This window comes from Natator depressus, chromosome 1, assembly GCF_965152275.1.
Source record: "Natator depressus isolate rNatDep1 chromosome 1, rNatDep2.hap1, whole genome shotgun sequence".
In the NCBI taxonomy this organism is placed as follows: Eukaryota; Metazoa; Chordata; order Testudines; family Cheloniidae; genus Natator; species Natator depressus.
In genome coordinates this window covers 55082577-55103303 of record NC_134234.1, presented here as the reverse complement: position 1 = coordinate 55103303, position 20727 = coordinate 55082577, and the positions used below count along the sequence as shown (strand labels likewise).

General features: G+C 42.7%; 1 protein-coding gene across 4 annotated transcripts in view; it reads left to right on the top strand.

Moving 5' to 3' along the window:
- LOC141991769 (phosphatidylinositol 3,4,5-trisphosphate 3-phosphatase TPTE2-like) overlaps nucleotides 1–20727 on the top strand; it is a 72562-nt gene that overhangs the window by 45298 nt on the left and 6537 nt on the right. For all 4 annotated transcript variants that reach the window (XM_074960088.1, XM_074960087.1, XM_074960089.1 and 1 more), the window contains exons 3-13: nucleotides 4136–4213; nucleotides 5687–5734; nucleotides 6773–6934; nucleotides 7869–7988; nucleotides 13345–13444; nucleotides 15455–15518; nucleotides 16515–16579; nucleotides 17260–17320; nucleotides 18274–18355; nucleotides 18451–18539; nucleotides 20230–20291. In XM_074960088.1, coding sequence (XP_074816189.1) covers nucleotides 4136–4213; nucleotides 5687–5734; nucleotides 6773–6934; nucleotides 7869–7988; nucleotides 13345–13444; nucleotides 15455–15518; nucleotides 16515–16579; nucleotides 17260–17320; nucleotides 18274–18355; nucleotides 18451–18539; nucleotides 20230–20291 — 931 coding nt within the window. The remainder of the gene's footprint in view (nucleotides 1–4135; nucleotides 4214–5686; nucleotides 5735–6772; nucleotides 6935–7868; nucleotides 7989–13344; nucleotides 13445–15454; nucleotides 15519–16514; nucleotides 16580–17259; nucleotides 17321–18273; nucleotides 18356–18450; nucleotides 18540–20229; nucleotides 20292–20727) is intronic.

Sequence of the window (20727 nt, the reverse complement as noted above, 5' to 3'; positions counted from 1 at the left end):
AAAAAGATTAGTGTGTTTTTTTAGATCTCCTGATTCTGGGGAGGGGTCTGACTCATGACGTTTGATCTCGTGGTGGTGGTGGTACTGTGACAGTTTGTGTCCTAAGTCCTGCCCCTCTCACATAGGGGCCTCCCTGCAGCTCAGACTTGTCTCTGCTTGTGATTCACGAACCAAGGTTATATAGATGTTGGGATACCTAAGCTGTGTGTAGGCAGGTGTATTCAGAGACCACCTAATGGATCAGGCACCTCAGGTGAATTCATGTAAAACAGCCAGGCTGGGGCAGAGTGGGGAAGGGAAGGAGGAATCAGCCCTTTTAACCTGTAGTGCAGTGGTTAGGGTACTCACCAGGATCTGGGAGACCCTAGTTCAAGTCCCAGCCCCCTAAAGAGAGGGAGGGATTGGAACAGGGACCGGCCACCTCTCAGGTGAATGCCCTACCTAATAAGCTATAGACTATTCTGATGTGGGTCTCAATCTCTCCTGTTGAAGTTGTTCTACTTTAAATATTAATTGGGCCACAAAAGCTAGAATTACTCTGACTTAGTGGTTACGGCACTCACCTGCAAGGTGGCAGATCCTGTTCTGAGCCCTTCTCCCCTTCAGGTGGCAGGAGGACAGCTTGAACTGGGGGACTCCCACCCAAGTACCTTATCTCCTAGGCTTCTCATCTCACCCCCAGCTGTTTTGTGTGAACTTTCCTGAGGGGACTGATCCAGCAGGCAGCCTCTGAGCACAGCTACTGAATTGGGCTCCGCATGCAAACAGTCAAACACCTATTTTCCCTAGTTCATTATTTGCCCTTCGGCATCCAGGCGCCTAGCAGGAGGCAGCAGTTCAGCCACCCAGCAGCAGGAACATAGATGCCTAGGGAACTTCTACTGTAAAAAATTTAGGGACTAATTGAATTTAGGTGCCTAGGGATTGCAGTGGCACCTGGACTAATGGACTTAGGTGCCTAACTATGTTCATGGATTGTACCCTAGAATTCTGTCATCCTTAAGTAACTCCATACACTCTCTTGAGACTTAGCATCATGGTCACCATTTTCTGCTGATGTAGGGAAATCTTCTTAGTACTGCTCCTTTTAGGGTACTTCTCAGTGAACGTATGAACACGTACCTCTACGGGTTGAGTAGATTGCTTCTGTAATACTCCTGGGCGGAGGATCTAACCTGCCTTGTGCACATAAAATAAAAAGCAACTCAAATGGTACATAAGGGCCAAACTTAAACTGGCAGGAACTTGGAAATTCAGGGTTAAGACTTTGCCTACCTGAGTCTCACTGGTTTTAAGAACTGATGTTAATTGGTTTAGTTATGTTAAACCAGTAAGTTTCTCCTGCAAACAAGGCCAGAGTCTGCTATACTATGCATGTGACTTGTAGAGGTATGTAGGCTTGTCCTATTAATATGTAGGCACAGCTGAATGAGTTTGGATGGAGTAATTTCCTGCACTCTTTAGTTGAAGCTGCTTTTACAGTAGTTAACTTAATATTACAGAGATGTGGTGTCAAATTATACAATATAATAGTGCAAGATTCCTCAGATATCAAAACAGAAGCAGTAGACCTCACTTCTAAGGTTCAGCAGTTAGCTTGGTCTGCACAGCCATTTAGTACTTGTTCCCTATGATACGTATATGCTAGGGCAGGGGTCAGCAACCTATGGCACGCGTGCCAAAGATGGCACGCGAGCTGATTTTAATGGCATGCTGCTGCCTGCTGGGTCCCAGCCACCGGCCCCGCTCAGCCCACTGCCGAACCCAGGCCAGGATCCCGGCAGGCAGCAGCGTGCCATTAAAAATCCTGCTTGCCCTGGCCTACTCTTCACCCTGCCCCTGTGGTGGCAGTGGGGAGAGAAGAAGCTTGGTCCTGCCTGCTGCTGCTGCAGGGCAGGCAAGCTTCCCCCTCCCCTGCCTCTTCCCCCAGCATGCTGGGTTCCTGCCCCTCCTCCTCTCCCTCCCTGCCACTGATCAGCTGATGGCCCTTGAGCAGGAGGGGGGGGAGAAGCAGAGGGGCAGCGTGCTCGCTGCTCTGGGGAGGAGGCAGAGAAGAGGTGGGCAAGGGCGGGTGGAATCGGGGCATATTCTCTCCAGCCCCCTGCCATGAGCTGCTCAGGGCAGGAAGCTGGGAGGATGCCCACACCCCCAGCCCTCTGCCCTGTCTCTGGCACCCCCTCACACCATCCCCAGCCTTGATGCCAGCACCCCCACACGTACCCAGCCCCCTCACACACCCCTGCCCTGACTCCTGCACCCCCACACATACCTCTCACCCCCACCCTGAGCACCAAATTGGAACTCCTGCACCCCCCCCACATTCCTACCTGCACCCCTCACACCAAATGGGAGCTGCCCAGGTAAGCACTCCACACCCAAACCTCGTGCCCCAACCCTGAGCCCCCTCCCTCATTCTAGCTCCTGGCCACACCCTAAACCCCAACCCCCAGCCTGCTCCTTCACCCCCAGCACTGTGCTCCATGCACTCCCACTCTCAGCTAAGTGCAGACAGAGAGGAAGAGAATGGGCTAGAACCAGGGAGAAGGTAGGTACCCACTCTATGTGGGCAGGGCCGGGATCCCAGACCGGCAGCGGGCTGAGCAGAGCTGGCAGCCGGGACCCTGGCGGGCAGGAGCCAGCGGATGGAACCCCAGACCAGCAGCGGGCTGAGCCGCTCAGCCCGCTGCTGGTCTGGGGTCCCGGCCACCAGCCCCACTCAGCCCACTGCCAGTCTGGGGTTCTGGCTGCCAGCCCCCTGACAGCCGGGGTCCTGGCCACAGGCCCTGCTCAGCCTGCTGCCAGCATAAGTGAATGGAACCCGAGGCTGGCAGCAGGCTGAGCGGGCCAGGGGCATAAGATCAGCATTTTAATTTAATTTTTAAATGAAGCTTCTTAAACATTTTGAAAACCTTGTTTACTTTACATACAACAATAGTTTAGTTATATAATATATAGACTTATAGAGAGAGACCGTCTAAAAATGTTAAAATGTATTACTGGCACGCAAAACCTTAAATTAAAGTGAATCAATGAAGACTCCGCGCACACTTCTGAAAGGTTGCCGACCCCTGTTCTAGGGAATAGATTTTGAAAGCTGCTCACTTGAAATACTGGCAAGTGATCGCCATCTAGCAGCACTATCTCAGTCTTTAGTGACCTTCCCTGAGACTCTGTATCATCAAACTTCTAGATTAAAATAAAATTGAAGTATTCAGTGGGGAGGAGGGAGACTATTTTGATCTCTTAATGCATGTTTTATAGGATCCTTCACTATTTTTCAATTCTGAAATAGTCTTTCAGATGGAACAACTCTGCCTCTAATGTTGTCTTAGCCACATGTGCTAAACTGCTAACTTAGCCTAGTAAAGTCCCTTTGGTTGAAGTGATGCTCAGTGAAGAGGTAAGATCACACCAAATGCCGATGCCAGCCCCTCTCGTTTTGTCTTTTGCTGTGAGCAGCACTCAAGCAGGTGTAGTCCTTGTTTGGGGGAAAAGTGTGTGTGTGAGGGGCTGGCTGGTCCCAGCACACAAGACTGACTGCCACACTTAAGACTACCCTTAAAAAAAAAAAAGAAAAAAAAAAGACCATTTTAAAAAAAATCCTCAGCCCACCCTAGCCTACAGATCCCAGGAGATTTCCCCTTTGCCTTTCTCAGTTGTTCCTGCTTCGGGACTTACGGCAGGATTCTTCTGTGCTCTGAGCACTACTTTTCAGGGCTGCCTCTCCCAGGAAACTTCCTGCTTCTGGAGCATTGCCCCTTCCTTACTGAGTTTTGCGCATACTCTAACCCAGTGATTCTTAAACTTTTGTATTGGTGACCTCTTTCACACAGCAAGTTTGAGTGTAATCCCCTCCTAAACACATTTTTTAAAATATATTTTACGCTATTATAAATGCTGGCAGCAAAGCAGGGCTTGGGGTGGAGGCTGACAGCTCATAGACCCCCTCTCCTCCCCGTAATAACTTCATAACCCCCTGAGGCGTCACAACCTCCAGTTTAAGAACCCCTGCTCTAGCCCCTGGTGGTGTCCCAGCTCTTACTTGACCTGAGTGGAGCACCCCTTCTAGTGCACAGGAGCTGAACGTGCAGGGCAGCCATCCTATGACCTAGTCTGATTTGTCATTTTTTGGCAGCTTTCAAAAGACAGGGGAGCCAAGCATAAAGATTGATGATGGCTGCATTGAGGATAATGAACCAGACACTTGCTCCCGGTAAGTTAAAGTTGTTCTAATCTTTGCTGGGCAAAATAAACTGTCTAGTGCAGTTTCCCAAGCCAAAATTGAGAAGGAAGCATGGCTTGCCGAAATGTCGAAAAGGAGCTCAGTAGGTCATTGCTTAGTAAGGAAACCTAATGTCATAGATTCAGAAGACTTTGCTATGTATTTGCTTTCAATCTTATTTGTTTTTATAAAGCATGTAGCTTGTCTGGCTCGGAGTCCACCTTATAGAGAGAAATCAAGAATATTCCTTCTGGCAAGCTAATTGGTCTGAAATACATAAAGTACGAATACCTACTGACAAACAATGTCTGAGATTTACAATATTATCAACGACTCTAGAGTTTCAAAAATGTGCATTGCGAACATAAAATACTCTGATCTGGACAGATTCTGCATTTAGTCTTGGAGAATGTACAGTAGAAAGAACAAAGCAAAGCTTATTCAGCTAGGAGCTTTGTCCAATGTGGCAATTCAGAAAAGTGAAAAATCTATTTTAAGTATGACAATGGATCCTGAATTCATTTAAACTCCTTGATCTCTTTAGTGGCTTTTAATAGCAGAAGTATGCATTGCAAGTCTGATGCTTTCCAGTGTAACTCCATTCATAACACCAGAGTAATGCAACAGAGAATCAGGACCTTACAGTTGTAGTGAGTTATGGGGGAAGGAAAACTAAAATTTGCTTACTAATTTTTCCACTTTTAGTCAAAGATTAAGTTACTTGTACCATTTGAATACATGAACTTTTGTTTTGGAGAGGAATAAGTTGAGCTGAATGCAATGTTGGCATCTTTGTACAATGGCACTAAAGGTAGAAGACCCTTCTTTCAGGCTGAGGTTTGGCTAGATTCAAATATCAGTTGCTGTCACTTTGGCTCAATGTGTACATGGGATGGCCTTAGTAGTATCTTCAGCTCAATTACAATTTACTATCTGTAATGCCTTTAATTGCAGATTGTAAAGTTTTCTAACAAAATTTTTGTACCAACTGTTAATCTCAGTCACTGTGTGTGTGTGTGTATACATCTTTCAAAACCTAGCATGAAAGGAAAGTGTGTAGAACATTCAAGCAAAATAGAAGGGGATAAAGCTGCATTTCTGAGTGTGTGAACACACTTAAGTTTTATGGTCCAAGAGGTGTCATCCTCTTTGACACCTTTGTTACTTGTCACCAGTTGACAGAAAGATTACATAAAAACAAGGAGTCTGGTGGCGCCTTAAAGACTAACAGATGTATTTAAAAAGAAAACACTTCAGATGCAAAGATTACATGTTTATCTAGGACTCTATGCTATCATATTTTCATACCCATTCTCCAAGTATATCTGTAAGTATCTCTTAAAATTCAGCAAAGGTGCAGGCAAGTTTGCAATAACAATCTTAAATGTAATTTTTAATCAATGCTTAAGTCTACCATTGCATCTGATAGTCACTGACTTTAGACTCTATTCCTCTTTTTAACAGTACTATTAAGAAAAAGATTTCTCCATTTGTGATGTCATTTGGATTCAGGTATGTGTGGATATATACATAACCTGTATGCAGCCACGGATTTTGATAGGAGATATAAATAAAGTAGAACATATTTAACTAAACTTTCTAGTCAGTTTGCTACAAAGTAGTAACTTCCAAACTATCTTTTTTTGTTTTTGTTCCTTTGAAAAGCACTTGGCTCTACAGAGTACATTGAGGAGCTTTTATAAAGCAAACTCCCTGTGCATTGTGAAGGGAAATCTAATGCACAGCAACTTCAGATCTCTTTAGGATTTATAGAGACAATTCTAGGCATCATTGTAGATGACTGAAATGTAAGCAAAATATAACGTTCTATTGCTTTGTTATTGGTATGGTGCAGAGGCTCCTAATTCATCACCTGGACTAGAGGTGGTCCTTGGAGAGCTAGCTGGTCACATGGTAATGGCTCTGCTTGTTTCTAACAGCTAAACTGTATTGATATAGCAAAAATATACTATGTTACAGCAACTGCTGTAGTTACTACAAGGACATTACTCAGCCTGATTGGGAGGGAAGGTGGTGCATGCTGTGACAGTTTGAGCAGTCTTTATAGAATACATGTTTAAAGCTGGCATGTTGACAGGAATATGAAGCAGCTTTGAGGTTGCTGGACACAGAACTTTGTGTTTCTCTTGGCTCTTAGCCTAACACCACCTGCTAGTATGGTCCCACAGGTTATTCTTGCATCCTGGCATGGGTTAAATTGCCACAGCATGGTTGGCCATGCCTTCTTGGCAGCTACAGTGTGAATGAAGGCTTGTGCAGCCTTCAGAGGGTGCTGCATTTCCCAACAGGCTTAGCAAATATGTCTCCCTCTTTGTTTTAAGAGGAAAAGTAGTTACTAAAACATATATCTGGGGAACATGAAGAATTCAGAACAGGCATAAAATAAGAGAATACTAGACTTCTTTACAAAAGTGGCTTTCATTTTGAAAATTGTGAGCAACTGACTTTGTGCACATCAAGCAATGAGAAGTGTAATACTTTCGTACTTTCCCTCTTGAGAGATGCCTTTTTTGTTTTTTTGTTTCGTAGAGTATTTGGTGTTGTACTCATCTTTGTGGACATTGCTCTTGTGATTGTGGACCTAGCTATTAGTGACAAGGAAAAGAGCATAAGAGAGACCCTGGAAGGCGTTTCCTTGGCGATAGCGCTCTTCTTTCTCGTGGATGTTCTCCTGCGAGTGTTTGTTGAGGGGTAAGGTTAATGCCCAAGGGCCTGAAAATTCAGCAAGACATCTTTGTATAGGGACACCTTAAAAATGTACACTGACTTCTAAAGAATCTGCACAGTGGATATGTGGTGGCTGACTCTGAATTCACTTACGCTGGGGTAACCACCAGTGCAGTTACTCCTGACTCACCAGTGTGAGACCAGAATCAGTCCTGTGAAGTTCCCAGTGCTGGTCCCTAACACTGGCAAGTCATTCATTATGTGCAATGACTAGCACTCTTAGTCTTCGGTTTGTTCAGGTAACTGGGAAGCACTGTTCATGAATACTCTTAGCATGACTTTAAGCTCTCTGGGGCTGGGACTGCCTTTGTTCCGTTTGAACAGTTAGTAGCACAATGGAGCATAGCACAATGACTAGGGCTTCTAGGTGCTACTGCAGTAAAATAATAAATGCAGTCTGTGTAGAGAGCAAAATGCTGTAGTACCAGAGTTCTGATATAGGCCCATTAATTCTAAAGGCATTACTCTGGTACTACTCTGCATGAGGATAACAGAAGATAATACAAATACAAACTGCCCTGGCTGTCCAGAAGAGATTTAAAGCACTGCAATTGTAGCATACCCAGTGGTACAGCAGCATGGTATGTGGGCTGGCTAATTTTGGTAGACTTCATAGGAAGAGTGTTTAAGTTGGGATTTGAATGAAGAGGGTAGGAGGGAATTCTTTTCAATTTTCCTTTTAAACTGGTATATGTGACCTGGTGTTAAGTGGAGTCAGCGGTTTGTAAAGGATTGATAAAAATCTGTTTTACTCCTATTGGAGTAACAAACAGGCTATTGAGGACCAATTCATCCATGAGCAATGTTTTGTAGCAATATGAAATATACACTTCTCATAGTACTTTTAGATATTCCCCCCCCTTAATTTTGTCTCTGCTTCCCTTCTTTTGTATTTCAGCTTCAACAATTATTTCAAGTCCAAACTGAACGTTTTAGATGCGGTGATTGTCGTGGGCACCCTGTTGATTAATATGGTGTATTCTTTCTCCGACTTCAGTGGTGCAGACAAGATCCCAAGGTAAGAAGTGTGTGATCTAATTGCTTAGAAATGTGAATATTATCTCTCTCTTTATAAATCCTTCTAAAACTTGCTAGTGTCTGGCACGTCTGGTTTTTGAAGGGAGTATAGGGAAGAACCCTGAATACCTGAATGTTTGTTTATAAAATGTTATACCCAAATTACCCACCTAAGCTGTGTCTCAGTCTACACTGCTGTGTGTACACACACACACACTAGCAGTGGCATGTGGAGTAGTATGTACTCCACATGCCACTGTAAATGTAAGTAGTGTGTGTTTAAAAAGGATTTCTCTCTGGTGTTATGCAATACCTGTGATCTCCAAAGCACTCTGGCTCCCAGCAAAGAAAGCTTTACGGGGTCCACTCACATATTTTTCCAACACTGCAAAAAACCTGTTAGAGATGAGGTAGAGTGCTGTATATACCTGAACCCTCAGGGTATACACCCTATGATGGTGCACTCTATATGCTTTTATGAAAATATATGAATGAGTGTGAATGTGGCGTAACTGGAAAATGCTTCATGCAAAAGGTCTCTTGTAAGGTATCATTACAAAGCTTATAATCTACGGAGTGTGTTCATCCTATTTGTATAAATGTATCTGAAACTAGAAATATGAAATATAACTGAGGTCTTATTGTAATTATGCAAAGTGTGAGCCATTAATGGTGGCTTGGAATCTTGATGGTTCCCATTAACCAGGACACTTGGTTGTAAATGGTTCTGTTTACTTGTAAGTCTTCCTGTATAAGTGTGTGCTGGTAAGTGGGTAATGAAGTCTTACAGTGACGTGATCATGTAGTCTGAACTGGAATCCATCTTTAACCTGGTGCTTTTCCATTTAGAAGGAGGGGTGGGAACCCAGAGAGGGACAAAGGATTCCTGCCCTGTGCAAAAGATATATAAGGGGGTGGAACAGAACAAAGGGGGCTGCAGTCATGAGAAATCCCCTAGCTACCACCTGAGCTGGAGCAAGGACTGTACCAGGGGGAAGGATTGTGCCCAGACTAGGGAGGTATCTAGTCTGTGAAAGAAGCTTATTGAAATGTCTGAGGGTGAGATTTTATCTGTATTCAGCTCCTCACTGTATTAGGCTTACACTTGCATGTGGGGTTTTTTTTGGCTTGGTAATTTGTCTGTCATTCCGTAGAATCACTTAAATCCTATTGTTTGTATTTAAAAGCACTTTTTACTTACTCTGGGTTAATTAATACCGGAGGGGGGGTGGCAAACAGCTGTGTATATCTCGATCAGTGTTATAGAGGGCAAACTATTTGAGTTTACCCTATATAAGCTTTATACAGTGTAAAACAGATTTTATTTGGGGTTTGGACCCCTTTGGGAGCTGGGTGTCTGAGTGCTGGAGATAGGAACACTTCTTAAGCTTTTTTTTTTTTTTTTTTTTTTTTTTCCCAATTAAGCCTGCAGCTTGTGGTGGTTCAGACTTGGATCTGTGTTTGCAGCAGGCAAGTGTCTGGCTCAAACAAGGCAAGATACTGAAGTCCCAAGCTGACAGGGAAAACTGGCTCAGAGGTAGTCTTGCCACATCAGGTGGCATTCCCAAAGGAGTTTCTGTGACCCAACCCATCACACCCTCATGGCTCCCTACACCAGTGGTCTCCAAAGTGGGGTTCACACACACCAGGAGGTATGCAAGACCATCCCTGGGGGTGCACAGCAGGAGGAGTGCCGCTGAAGGCTCTCCCTGCTCCGTCTTCGGCAGCAGCTCAGCTCTCCTTGCTCTGTCTTCGGTGGCAGCTCTTCTTCATTTTTGCTTCCCTAGAGCTGGCCCTGGGGGTACGCGATCCAAAAAGTTTGGAGACCACTGCTCTACACAACCAAGCAGTGCCTTCCAGGTCTACATTGCTGGTTTTTTTTTTTTTTTTGAAATGCTCAGTAGTGGTGAAAGGCTCTGGTAGTGGCAAGGCAGTGGAGCCTTTCACCATGGCATGTGGCTACACATATAGTGCCTGTACTTGACACACTGTAAGTGTAGACATAGCCTTACTCAGCAAAACTTGTCTTAAAAGTAAACAGAAATCAGAGCTAGTAGTAAACTAGAAACCTTACTTACGTTTACAACTGATTGGAGGAAGGATTAACTCCTGCTTCTTTAAAAACTAAAGCAAGTTAAAAGTATTAGAATAATGTGTGTGATATCATACTTGGCAGATTTAAAAACTTCAGCATCAAAAAACAGAGCACTTCCAGCTACCGCTGGCAGGGGATTTTTGTTGAACAATTGTCAAACTAACAATTTGTAGAAATCAAATTTGTGGGAAAGGGGTCTGTTTCAATGAACCATTTGTTGAGAAGGTTTCTCAAGTTCAGTGGGAAAGGGGAAGAAAATGATTGTTACTCTCCTGTTGGAGCTGTTCTACTTTGCATACAATAAATACTCACTGGGCCAGAGAAATTGTCTTGGTAGCCTGGTAGTTGAAGGATTTGCCTCTGATGTGGGAAATTCAGGTTCGAGTCTTGTTCTCCTCAGGCAGAGCAGGGACTTGAACATGGATCCCACACATCTCAGATGAGTGCCCTAACTATTGGGCTATTGGCTAGCATAGGCTCTGTAGTGTAGACATAGCTTATGTGAAGTTTTTTCCCTGTCCCCTGGGGGCTATACCAGCATAGTTATGCCAACATGGGCTCTGTGCTGTAGACAACCCAAGACCAGGATCTTGGGTTGTAGACCCCTATGTACTAACAGTGATTACTTCAGCAGGCCCAACATAAGTTCATTATCTGCAGTTCTGACCTTCGGGAGCTGTGACCAGTGGTATATACAGAATGACCATGCAGCCTTTTCTAAAACCAGGTATTGTTTTAACAGTAGGAACACCGCATAGTGTAAGAATAAGGATTTTCAAACAATCTATAAGCTCTAGGGAAACAGCTACTATTTCTCTCCCCCAACCCAACATGTTAGCCAGGTAGGCCCATCTTCTTCAGTCTCTTTGCAGAACCTTTCTGTCAACCTGTTTCTCCCATCAGTCCTGGACAACTGACCCTCCCACTTCCAGAAAGACTCTTTACCTGAAACTTACACTACATATAGCTATGTCAGTTAGCTATAGCTGTGTTTGGTCCCAGGATCTGAGCAAGACAAGGTGGGTGAGGTAATATCTTTTATTGGACCACCTTCTGGTGGCAAGAGCTCTGTGTGGCTCAAAAGCTTCTCTTGCCACCAGAAGATGGTCCAATAAAAGATATTACCTCACCCACCTTGCATCTCTGACATCTGTCAGTTAAGAGTATGGGTTTGTTTTTTTTTTTTTAAATGGACATAACTGTCAACATAAGCTATATCTACACTAGGGCTTATAGTGGCATAAAGACCTTTTGCTGGTATAGCTTATGTCTCTTGGGGAAATAGTATAAGCTATTCCAGCAGAAGCAGTTGTACACTGATATAAACTGCATCTACACTAGAGGGTTTGCTGACATAGCTATCCCAGCAAAACTTTTCTCCTGTAGACAAGGCCTCAGGATGTCCTTCTGATTTTTAGGCTCCCAACCCTCGCCAAAAAGTCTTATGACTATGCTGGAGCCAAGGGAGGTAGACTCTTCCAGTTGATAGCCCTTCTCTTAATTACCCTGCAATGTTCTGTCTCCTTTCCCACTCCTCCAGGTGCCTTATCTCTAGTCACTGTTTTATTTCCTGCTTGTTTTTCCTAACAGCGCCTTTTGACTTAACTGCACATAGTCAAATAGAGAACATCCCTTACTGTAACTGGACAATCATGAATTAATACAGAGCAGTCCCATATCCTTCACACAACTGAGTACTTTGGTTATGCTCTAGGTAATCTCATCCCGTGTAGGACAAGGCATTTTCTGGGATGGCATTTCGGGTATGTCTACCCAGCAGTCGGGAGGTGTGACTGCAGCATGTGTGGGCATACCTGAGTTAGCCTTGACTGAATTGGCTCACTAAAAATGGCAGTGTAGCACAGGCAGTGGCATGGGCTAAGGGTCTGACTACAATCCTGTCTGGGACCCCAGGCACATACCCAGGCAGCTAGCCTATGCTACCTTGGCTACGCTGCTGTTTTTAGCAGGCTAGCTCAAGGAAGGCTAGCTTGGGTACAGCTACGTGGGCTAGAATGATTGGAGAATAGGCATACCTTAAGGCAGGGGTTCCCAAAACTTGGTTCGCAGCTTGTTCAGGGTAAGCTCCTAGCAGGCCGTGAGACACTTCGTTTACCTGAGCGTCCGCAGGTATGGCCGCTTGCAGCTCCCACTGGCCGCGGTTCGCCGTTCCTGGCCAATGGGAGCTGTGGGAAGAGGTGGCCTGGCCCACGCCACTTCCCCACAACTCCCAGTGGCCGGGAACAGCAAACCATGGCCAGTGGGAGCTGCGAGCGGCCATACCTGCGGACGCTCAGGTAAACGAAGTGTCTCACGGCCTGCCAGGAGCTTACCCTGAACAAGCTGCGAACCAAGTTTTGGGAAGCCTTCTAAACAGTAACATGCTTCCCTAAACCACTTGAGTCAGCAGAAAATTCTTTCCACTTCAAAACTTTTAACTTCTAAGAATGTCCATTATCATCTCTCTAACTGAAATGGATGAGTGATTACGTTTGGGACTCTAGAACTGCTCAGTTTTCCTGAACCTCTTGCATAAAACGCTACACATCCATGGAGTAAGGAGCCAAAGGTGCACATTTGATGATCTTGATGTCTTCTCAATACCAAGAGCCATTAACATACTCAAATGAGTACAGTGACCTTGTATACCATGGATATAAACTGGGAAACTGAAAGATCCGCAGTGTTATGGCTTGGCTAATATTGTGGAGCTCTTACTATTGCTAAGGAGGATAGGTAGAGTGAGACTATACTTGCTGGCATCACTATGCACAGCAGTGAAGCAATGAAAACTCTTTATCTCTGTAGGTGAATTCCTGGCTGCTTTCATTGTAAGGCCAGTCAGAAAACTTGCAGTTAAACAGTTTGCCATCAGAAAAATGCAATTTTGTTGTAACCACATGATTTTGCAACATTTTGTACTTTGACACAATTTCACTGGGCGGGGGCACAGAAAAGCATTTTGACTATTTAAAAATCCTGTTTTGACACTTTCTGGAATAGAAAATTCCAACTTTTTGTTTGAATTAAAAAACAACAACTCTAAATGGAAAGTTGAAATCAAAATAAAATACCTTGAAGTTATGAAATCAAAATGTGTTGACCCAAAACAATTTTAACTTTGTTTTTTCAAAAACAGTTATGTTGGCTTTTTATCCTCATTTGGAACAAAACAAATTTCAATCTTTCTGGCAAAACATAATTTACATCTTCTGCCCAGCTCTATTCCATTGGAAAGCTAACTTCTTCCTCTCTTTGCTAGAATGGTTATCGTCCTTCGAGCTTTGAGAATTATCATTCTGATAAGAATATTTCGCCTGGCCTCGCAAAAGAAACAACTAGAAAAGGTGACCAGGAGGATGGTAAGTTAGCTTCATAACTGTTTGTCTGAATGTGCTATTATGGTTTTCAAACTCTCCTCATATTCTTAAAGCAGTAACAGAGTTCTTCAGCAGTGAAGGGTAGTAATAAGAACTTTCACTTTTGTTCCCATCTCCGCCTGCTTCCCTCCCTTCCATTTATTTCTGTCTTAGTTTATTCTGCACTCTGGTTTTCCTCCCCTCATACCTAACACTGCACAGTTCTCATTCTAAAACAGTCAGAATTGCAGGCCAGCAGACTAGTAACAGGATTCTGCCCCATCCACTAAAGCAATCTGTTCTAGTGATAGGGAGCAGGTATTGAATTACAGCATTAGGTAGTTGAGAACCATTTCTGCATTCAGGCAGTGTTTCCACTCTCAGTATAGGGTCACACCTTCAAAACACCATTGTCCCACTACAGCAGTGTGGTGGCACTGATGTGATGCCATGACATACCTGATGCAAATAGCCAATTCTGTCTTGACTTTTTTATATTGAACACACTTGCATGGCAGGGCAGAGAGAAGAAAATCTCCTGTATCCCATGAATATAGGAATGAGTGGTTACAATTAAAATCAGAGGCAAAAGCTTTTATTATAGTGCATCTTCTGCAGGTATAAACAGAATAGAAACTGTACCTTAAGTTTTAGCTTCCTGGTAGCATCTGATATTAAAACTCCATTTCAAAATGTTTAGACATAGCTTTGAATAAAAAGTGTTCCTTTTCTTCTCTTCTCCCCTCCCGCAGGACTCTTAATGTAGTGTCAATTTTAACCCAACTTCCATGTGCATTTTTCAGGGAACAAAATCAATACTCCATCAGCATCTTGCTTGTCAAATGTAGACTAACTGAGAAATTTCCAAGATATTTAGATAGCTAGAGTTTACCCTGAGGCATCAAAACTTTTTCTGGAAAAAAAATCTCCAAGACTTGTGTGTGTGAGAGATCCTGTCCCTTAGAGCTCAACTTCACTTTAACATCTTAAGTGAGGTATTGCATCCCACTAGGAGTTCAAAGGATTCTCTGGCATCCTTTTGTAAAATAAGAGTAACCCTTGTGATCTGCCTAGTGCTTCTCCCTCTAAGGCCTCACTTGCACATGGGAGTATAGCCCTGATTAAGCAATTGGTGAAGATGCAACAAAGCTGATCTTCTTCCCCCCTGCTCCCCCCTCCCAGTAGAGAATTGAATCGTGGATTAAATGGTACTTTTTTTTTTTTAAACAAATCAGTAATATGATGTAGCATACAACAGTGTGATCCATGTAGACAGTCTCATCGTGCACTGTCCCACTAACTAGAATAAGGCCTTGATAAGGTCAGCAGCCCCAGTACAGCTGTTGCTGGCTACTGATTACTGGATTGAAATAATTCCTGAGCACAAAGCCTGACTAAAATGCAGTTTCATTTCTGAATTTGTGTGAATGCTGCTGCTGAGTTACCTAGTGTGAGCAACTTGCTAGTCTTAAGCTTGATCTATATACTAGTGTAGTTATGTTGTCGGGGACTGGGGGTGGGGACACACCCTAGTGACATAGATATGCTGACAAAACCACCAGTGTAGACACAACTATGCCAACAGAAACGTGTCTTTGGTGGCATAGCTAATGGCCTTTTGGGGTGGTGGTGTTCCTACACCAGCAGAAACAAGGAGGCTGGTGGCACCTTAAAGACTAACAGATTTATTTGGGCATAAGCTTTCATAGGCTAGAACCCACTTCATCAGATGCACCAGCAGAAAAACTCCTTCTGTTGATGTATGCTGCTTCTACACGAGGGAGTTATGCTGGCTATGTAGACATAAGTTCTACAATGTGTATGTTCTAACTATGTACACTTCCACCTGGAGTGGATAGGGAAAGATTGAGGCTCTGCCACTCATGCTTAGTTACAAGGAGAAACAGTAACCATCTGGACTACTTCAGTACTCACCCTTCTAGACACTCCCTAATCTTTATGGTTCCCTTGACTCTCCTTTCTAACTCCTTCATTTGTCTTTTTGACTGACAGGTCTCGGAAAACAAAAGGCGCTATACAAAAGATGGCTTTGACCTGGACCTTACTTATGTTACTGGTTTGTACAATTTTAGAGAACTATTGGTTACTCCAAAGTTAGAGCTGGCTGAAATTTTTCAGCTGAGACTTTTCACCAAAATGCATATTTGGGTCAACACAGTTCATAAGTTTGTCTGTTGGCAAATTGTTTTGGTTGAAAGGAAGAAAATGGAAATTTCAGGTCTTAAGGCTAAATGCACAACAGATTTGGGTGCTGGTCTTACAAAAAGACTGAAGAGGAGGTTGTTGTGTTGCCCCCCCTTATGCCTATTGTATAATTAGTTAGGGTGCTCTCCTGGGATGTGGGAGACCTGCTGTGGAGCAAGGACTTGAACCTGGGTCACCCACATCCCAGGAGAGTGCCCTGACCACAAGCTGTAGTCGTCACCCTGCCCCCACCACAGTTCTTGTGAATCTATCCCTTAACTTGTTGCTTTCGTTTTAAAAATGCCCAAACCATTTTGTTTCAGCTCAAACAATTCTTTCCAATTTCTTTGATTTGCTGAAATGTCCTCACTTGGATGACTTGAACCAAAATTTAAAAAACTTTTTTTGAATAACTTATTTGCAGACATCCTATAAGTGCCAGCTTGGGGTGAGGGGAAGGTGCAAAACTAATCCATTGTCTTAAGCAGGTCTTGCTGTGTAGAGAATAGTGATTGATAACTAGGATTTCTTCTAGGTGGAATATCCATTATTGCAGGGCTGTTAATTTGATAAATATCCTATAATAAATACAGACAGTACACTGGCAGAAAATGTACTTCTTTGTAATTAAAAATTCAAATTTTAAATCTGGGCTACTGCTGGTGATACAGGCCACGCCACAAACAAGTAGTCATACTGTGTAACTAATTCATAACATTAATGGTACTTCTTCTACTCTCAAAGCCACACTTTTTTTTTTGGATAGCTTTTTGTCTTTTTAATAGTGCATAGTAGTTCTTTCAAATTCATCCTCCACTGCCTATTTCCAATTCTTGTGGACTTAACATATACATTTTTTCCTCCATAGATCGTATTATTGCAATGTCATTTCCATCATCTGGGAAGCAGTCTTTCTATAGGAATCCTATAAAGGTAAAATATCTCCTAAAATCCCTCCTGCACGTGACTTCAAAACTTAACAGCACTGAATTTGTGTTCCACTTCCAATCCCTTTTCACTAGGTTGAATATGGATCAGATTGGGAATGACTAAACTAGCCTCTGATGGTCTCCAGGAAACCAACTTGTAGTCTGAGGCCAGTACTTAGTGGGCTTATGTCTTGAATCACAAGCATAAAAATTAAGGGTGCAGTCTGCCCATCTTGTCCTTGGGGGTTGTACTCTAGCTGCATGATTTGCTACATAAGTGTCCTGAGGTTACCCTCATTTTCTATTATCCATTTAAAGCCTTCCTGAGAAGGTCACTCTTTGCTATCCAGGCTATGTTAAATGGTGACTTATAGAAGAGGCTGTTTTCTCTCTCAAATACAGAATAAGACTAAATGATCACTTAAACTTTACTGAATTAATCATTTTAGGAACTATGTATAAAAACTGGTGGTAGACTGGCTTAGTAGCTAGATGAGAACCTGAACTACTCATTTCTTCTTGTCTCATGGTCTATTGTGAATATAGCCAGCTTCTCCGGTAAGGCAGTATACTGTTTACGTGGCAGTGGAAATGAATAACTAGTGTGTGTATAGTTTTTTTTAAAAAAAAAAAAAGCAAATGTTTGGAGTTAAATATCTATTTCTTATATCTTATTTCCTTAAGGAAGTTGCAAGATTCTTGGATACAAAACATAAAGACCACTATACAATCTATAACCTTTGCAGTAAGTATATGTAGCTCCTGGCATGCTGGAGGTTGGGTGGTTCCCACAAAGTGCTTCATAGATGTCACTGAAGCTGATTGGTGTAATAGCCTTCTTCAGGCTAAATGAGGGAACAATTAAATGCCCCTTCATTTAGTGATAGCCAAAGCAGTGGAAAACATCCCACTATGGACTGACAAAGTGGCAGCTGGGGATTAACTGCTGCAGCTATGTATCTGAGGGCTTGTCTCAGTTTACAGCACTAAGTCAGAAGCAGCCAAAAAGCATGAAACTAGGAGACAGTATCAAAAAGCATGGGTAGGGTGGCTGTGAGGGCATTTTGGGCAGAGTGCTGGCTAGAAGGGCATGCTTGGACTTGTGAGAGAGGCAACTGCCTCCCATTGTTGGATCCTTCTGTGTTCAGGGAAACAGGACTTTGTACATTCTTTGCAGACAAAGAGCATTGCATCCAAAAAAAAATGGAAATAACCCTCAAGACCTTAAATATTGGCTAGCCACTTGGCCAGATGGGGGTTACGGACAATCAGATCATGAGAACCAACATCAGTTCAGCCAACCAGTTAAAATAGAGAAGATCAAGCTAAAAGGGTCATGACTTTGAAAACTGGCCTCTTGCTTTTTACCACCACAAATCACTGTTGCAACTGATAGCAGTTGGTGGGAGTCCTTTGGGCCCTCCATGAACTGAGGGTGCAAAATTGCAGATGCAAAATAGGAAGCTGGCCTTCGAAGTTAGGCCTGATCCAGATCTGCTTAAATTGAATTGTGAATCTATTCATTCAGTAGCACTGTCCAAAAAAGACTCCAGTAGATAGTCTCAGCTGCTATTCCACCATCTTTAAAACACAGGCAGAGAAAATAGCTTGACTTTAAATAACTAAAATTATAGAGGTAACTTACCAGAACTCTAAACTAGTTTTAATCTGGAGTGTTTGATTTTTTTTTTTTTGTAGGTGAAAAAGGTTATGACCCTGTGTACTTCCATTACAGGGTGGAGAGAGTCTTTATTGATGACCACAATGTCCCCAGCCTAGAGTAAGTCATATGCTAGTGTTTCTGCAGCCCAACAACAATATTAGGCATAAAACAAGCTCTGACAACGCTGAAATTCATATGCTGCTTTTATCTAGGGAAATGCTGAAATTTACTGCCAATGTGCGTGCGTGGATGAAACAGGATGAAAAGAACATCATAGCAATTCACTGTAAAGGAGGCAAGGGTAAGAGAACAAGTACTGTAGCAAAGAAGGGATTGGAAAACATAGGAGTATCCTAATTAAAATGGTGTGAAGCTTAAAGTTTAAAATGCATTCATTTCGTACCTGCCTAAATTTCCAATGCAAGTATTTGATCATGGGATAGCTTAGATTTCCATCCAGTCAAATAACGGGCATGTTAATAACTACTCTGCACTTCATATACCTTTCATCAGAGACTCTCAAAAACCCTTTACAAAGGATAATTTTCAAAAACACCTAATGTTGGATTGAGATTTATTTACTCAACAGATGGGTCTAACAAATGTTTATTAAGGCAAAACACTCAGCAAGTGAGTGATTACTTACAAGTGGAAAGCTCATTAGGACAATCTCATCAGTCACCTCTAGTGCTGGACAATACAGCTTCAACCTGCCTTTGTAACACAAACTTATAAATAACATAAAGTTATCCTAGACATGTGTTAGTCTCCCACTTCTTCCATGTTACCTCTCCTCCCCAATCAGTAGTTCAAACCAGTCTCTCCCCTCCCCCCCCGCCCAAGCTTTAGGGTTACTCTTTTCTTGTTTTCACAGATATGATTCTGCAATTCCTTAAACATAAGTTCTGCTTATGCTGTTAAATGTTAGGCCAGGCTCTTAAAATCCACAGCAGGCTTCTGTGAGACCTAAATATGCCTTTGCTCCCAGTCAAGGGTGCGGGAACAATTTGTATAGTGGGGGTGCTGAGAGCTATTGAACCAAACTGTAAACCCTGTATGTAATGGAATCCACTTCAAGCCAGGAGATGTGGCAGCACCCCTAGTTCCAGCACAAGTCCTATTTTCAGAAGTGACCTAAGCAGTTAAGGCACTTTTTTTGAAAACTTTATCATATGGCTCACAACACTAAGACCATCAATTTTTTTCAGAAGGGAAGTGGAGCAGAGAGGCTTGCTGCAGTCTAGAGTCACTGGGTATAGAACCCAGATCTTCCCTCTGTACCAGTTCCCAGTCTGCTGCTAGCCACATGCTTCCTATATCCAGTTGTTTGCTTTAATAAGTTGGTATCTTGTATTTGAATTTCTCTTGTACAACTTTAGGCTAAAATTTTGTTCAAAAGCATGTGCCTAAAATTAGGCATCTGAGAGGATAAACTTGTCAAAATAACTGAGCACCTAACAGCTCTCATTGAAATCAGTGAGCTGTGGGGTGCTTGGCACTCTGAAAATCAGACATCTGCTTTTGAAAATGTTGGCTTCAATGTTTTGACCTGTGTGCCTTCATGTGGCAGTTCTCCCCTTGTCAGGACATCCCTGTGGAGAAGTAACCCTCAGTAACACTGTAGAATGACTGGTAGTGTAATCCTGGGGTTTTGAAGTATATTTGGCATCTCAAATTAAACAGAGGTCTGAAAAGTACTGGCCATCTTGCTGTAGTTCATAGTAAAGCTGCAGAGGAATTATTGGGGGACATTCTTAAAGGAGTAATTAGAAGAACTAGGAAAATACAAATCTGTAGAAACTGCTTTGCAAAAGCACATCTTATTTTAACTCCGTGTTGAACCCTGTCTAAGATTGTACTCTAGTTTCTACTCTATATATGTATGTGGCTTTTGTCTAGAGTTTAAATTTAAATCTTACATGTTGACTGTCATGTATGTCTCAAAATACTGTGATATACCAGTAGTTTGTTTTTTCTCCTTTCTAATACAGGCAGGACTGGAACAATGGTTTGCACTTGGCTCATTGACAGTGACCAGTTTGAGAGTGCAAAGGTATGAGGGAAAAATCTATATTAGCAGTTTCTTAGATTTGCTCTTATGTTAAGCTCCAGAAAGATGAGTCCTCTTCTGACCGTGTATTGACTAGGGAGAGGCCCTTTACAAAACACATGCCTCATTCTCCATGGAGAGCATAAGCCACTTTTAAAAGGCGTTGCCAAATGTGGTGATGGTTCATATGGTTAAATGCTCATAATTTGAGGGAATGGAAAATGGCAGTGAGGAAGAATGGGAAGAGACTGACTGGATTATGTTGAGATGATACCAGCCATGGAAGCATTTGATTGGGCTGTCTAAATGACTTTTAAAAAAAAAAAAAAATCTCCACTTTAAAACCATTTATAACTAGGAATTTAAGCTTAATATCTTACTCTAAAGCAAGGCCTGCTCAAAGTTTAGTATCAAATCTTAAAATGACCCATTTATCCCT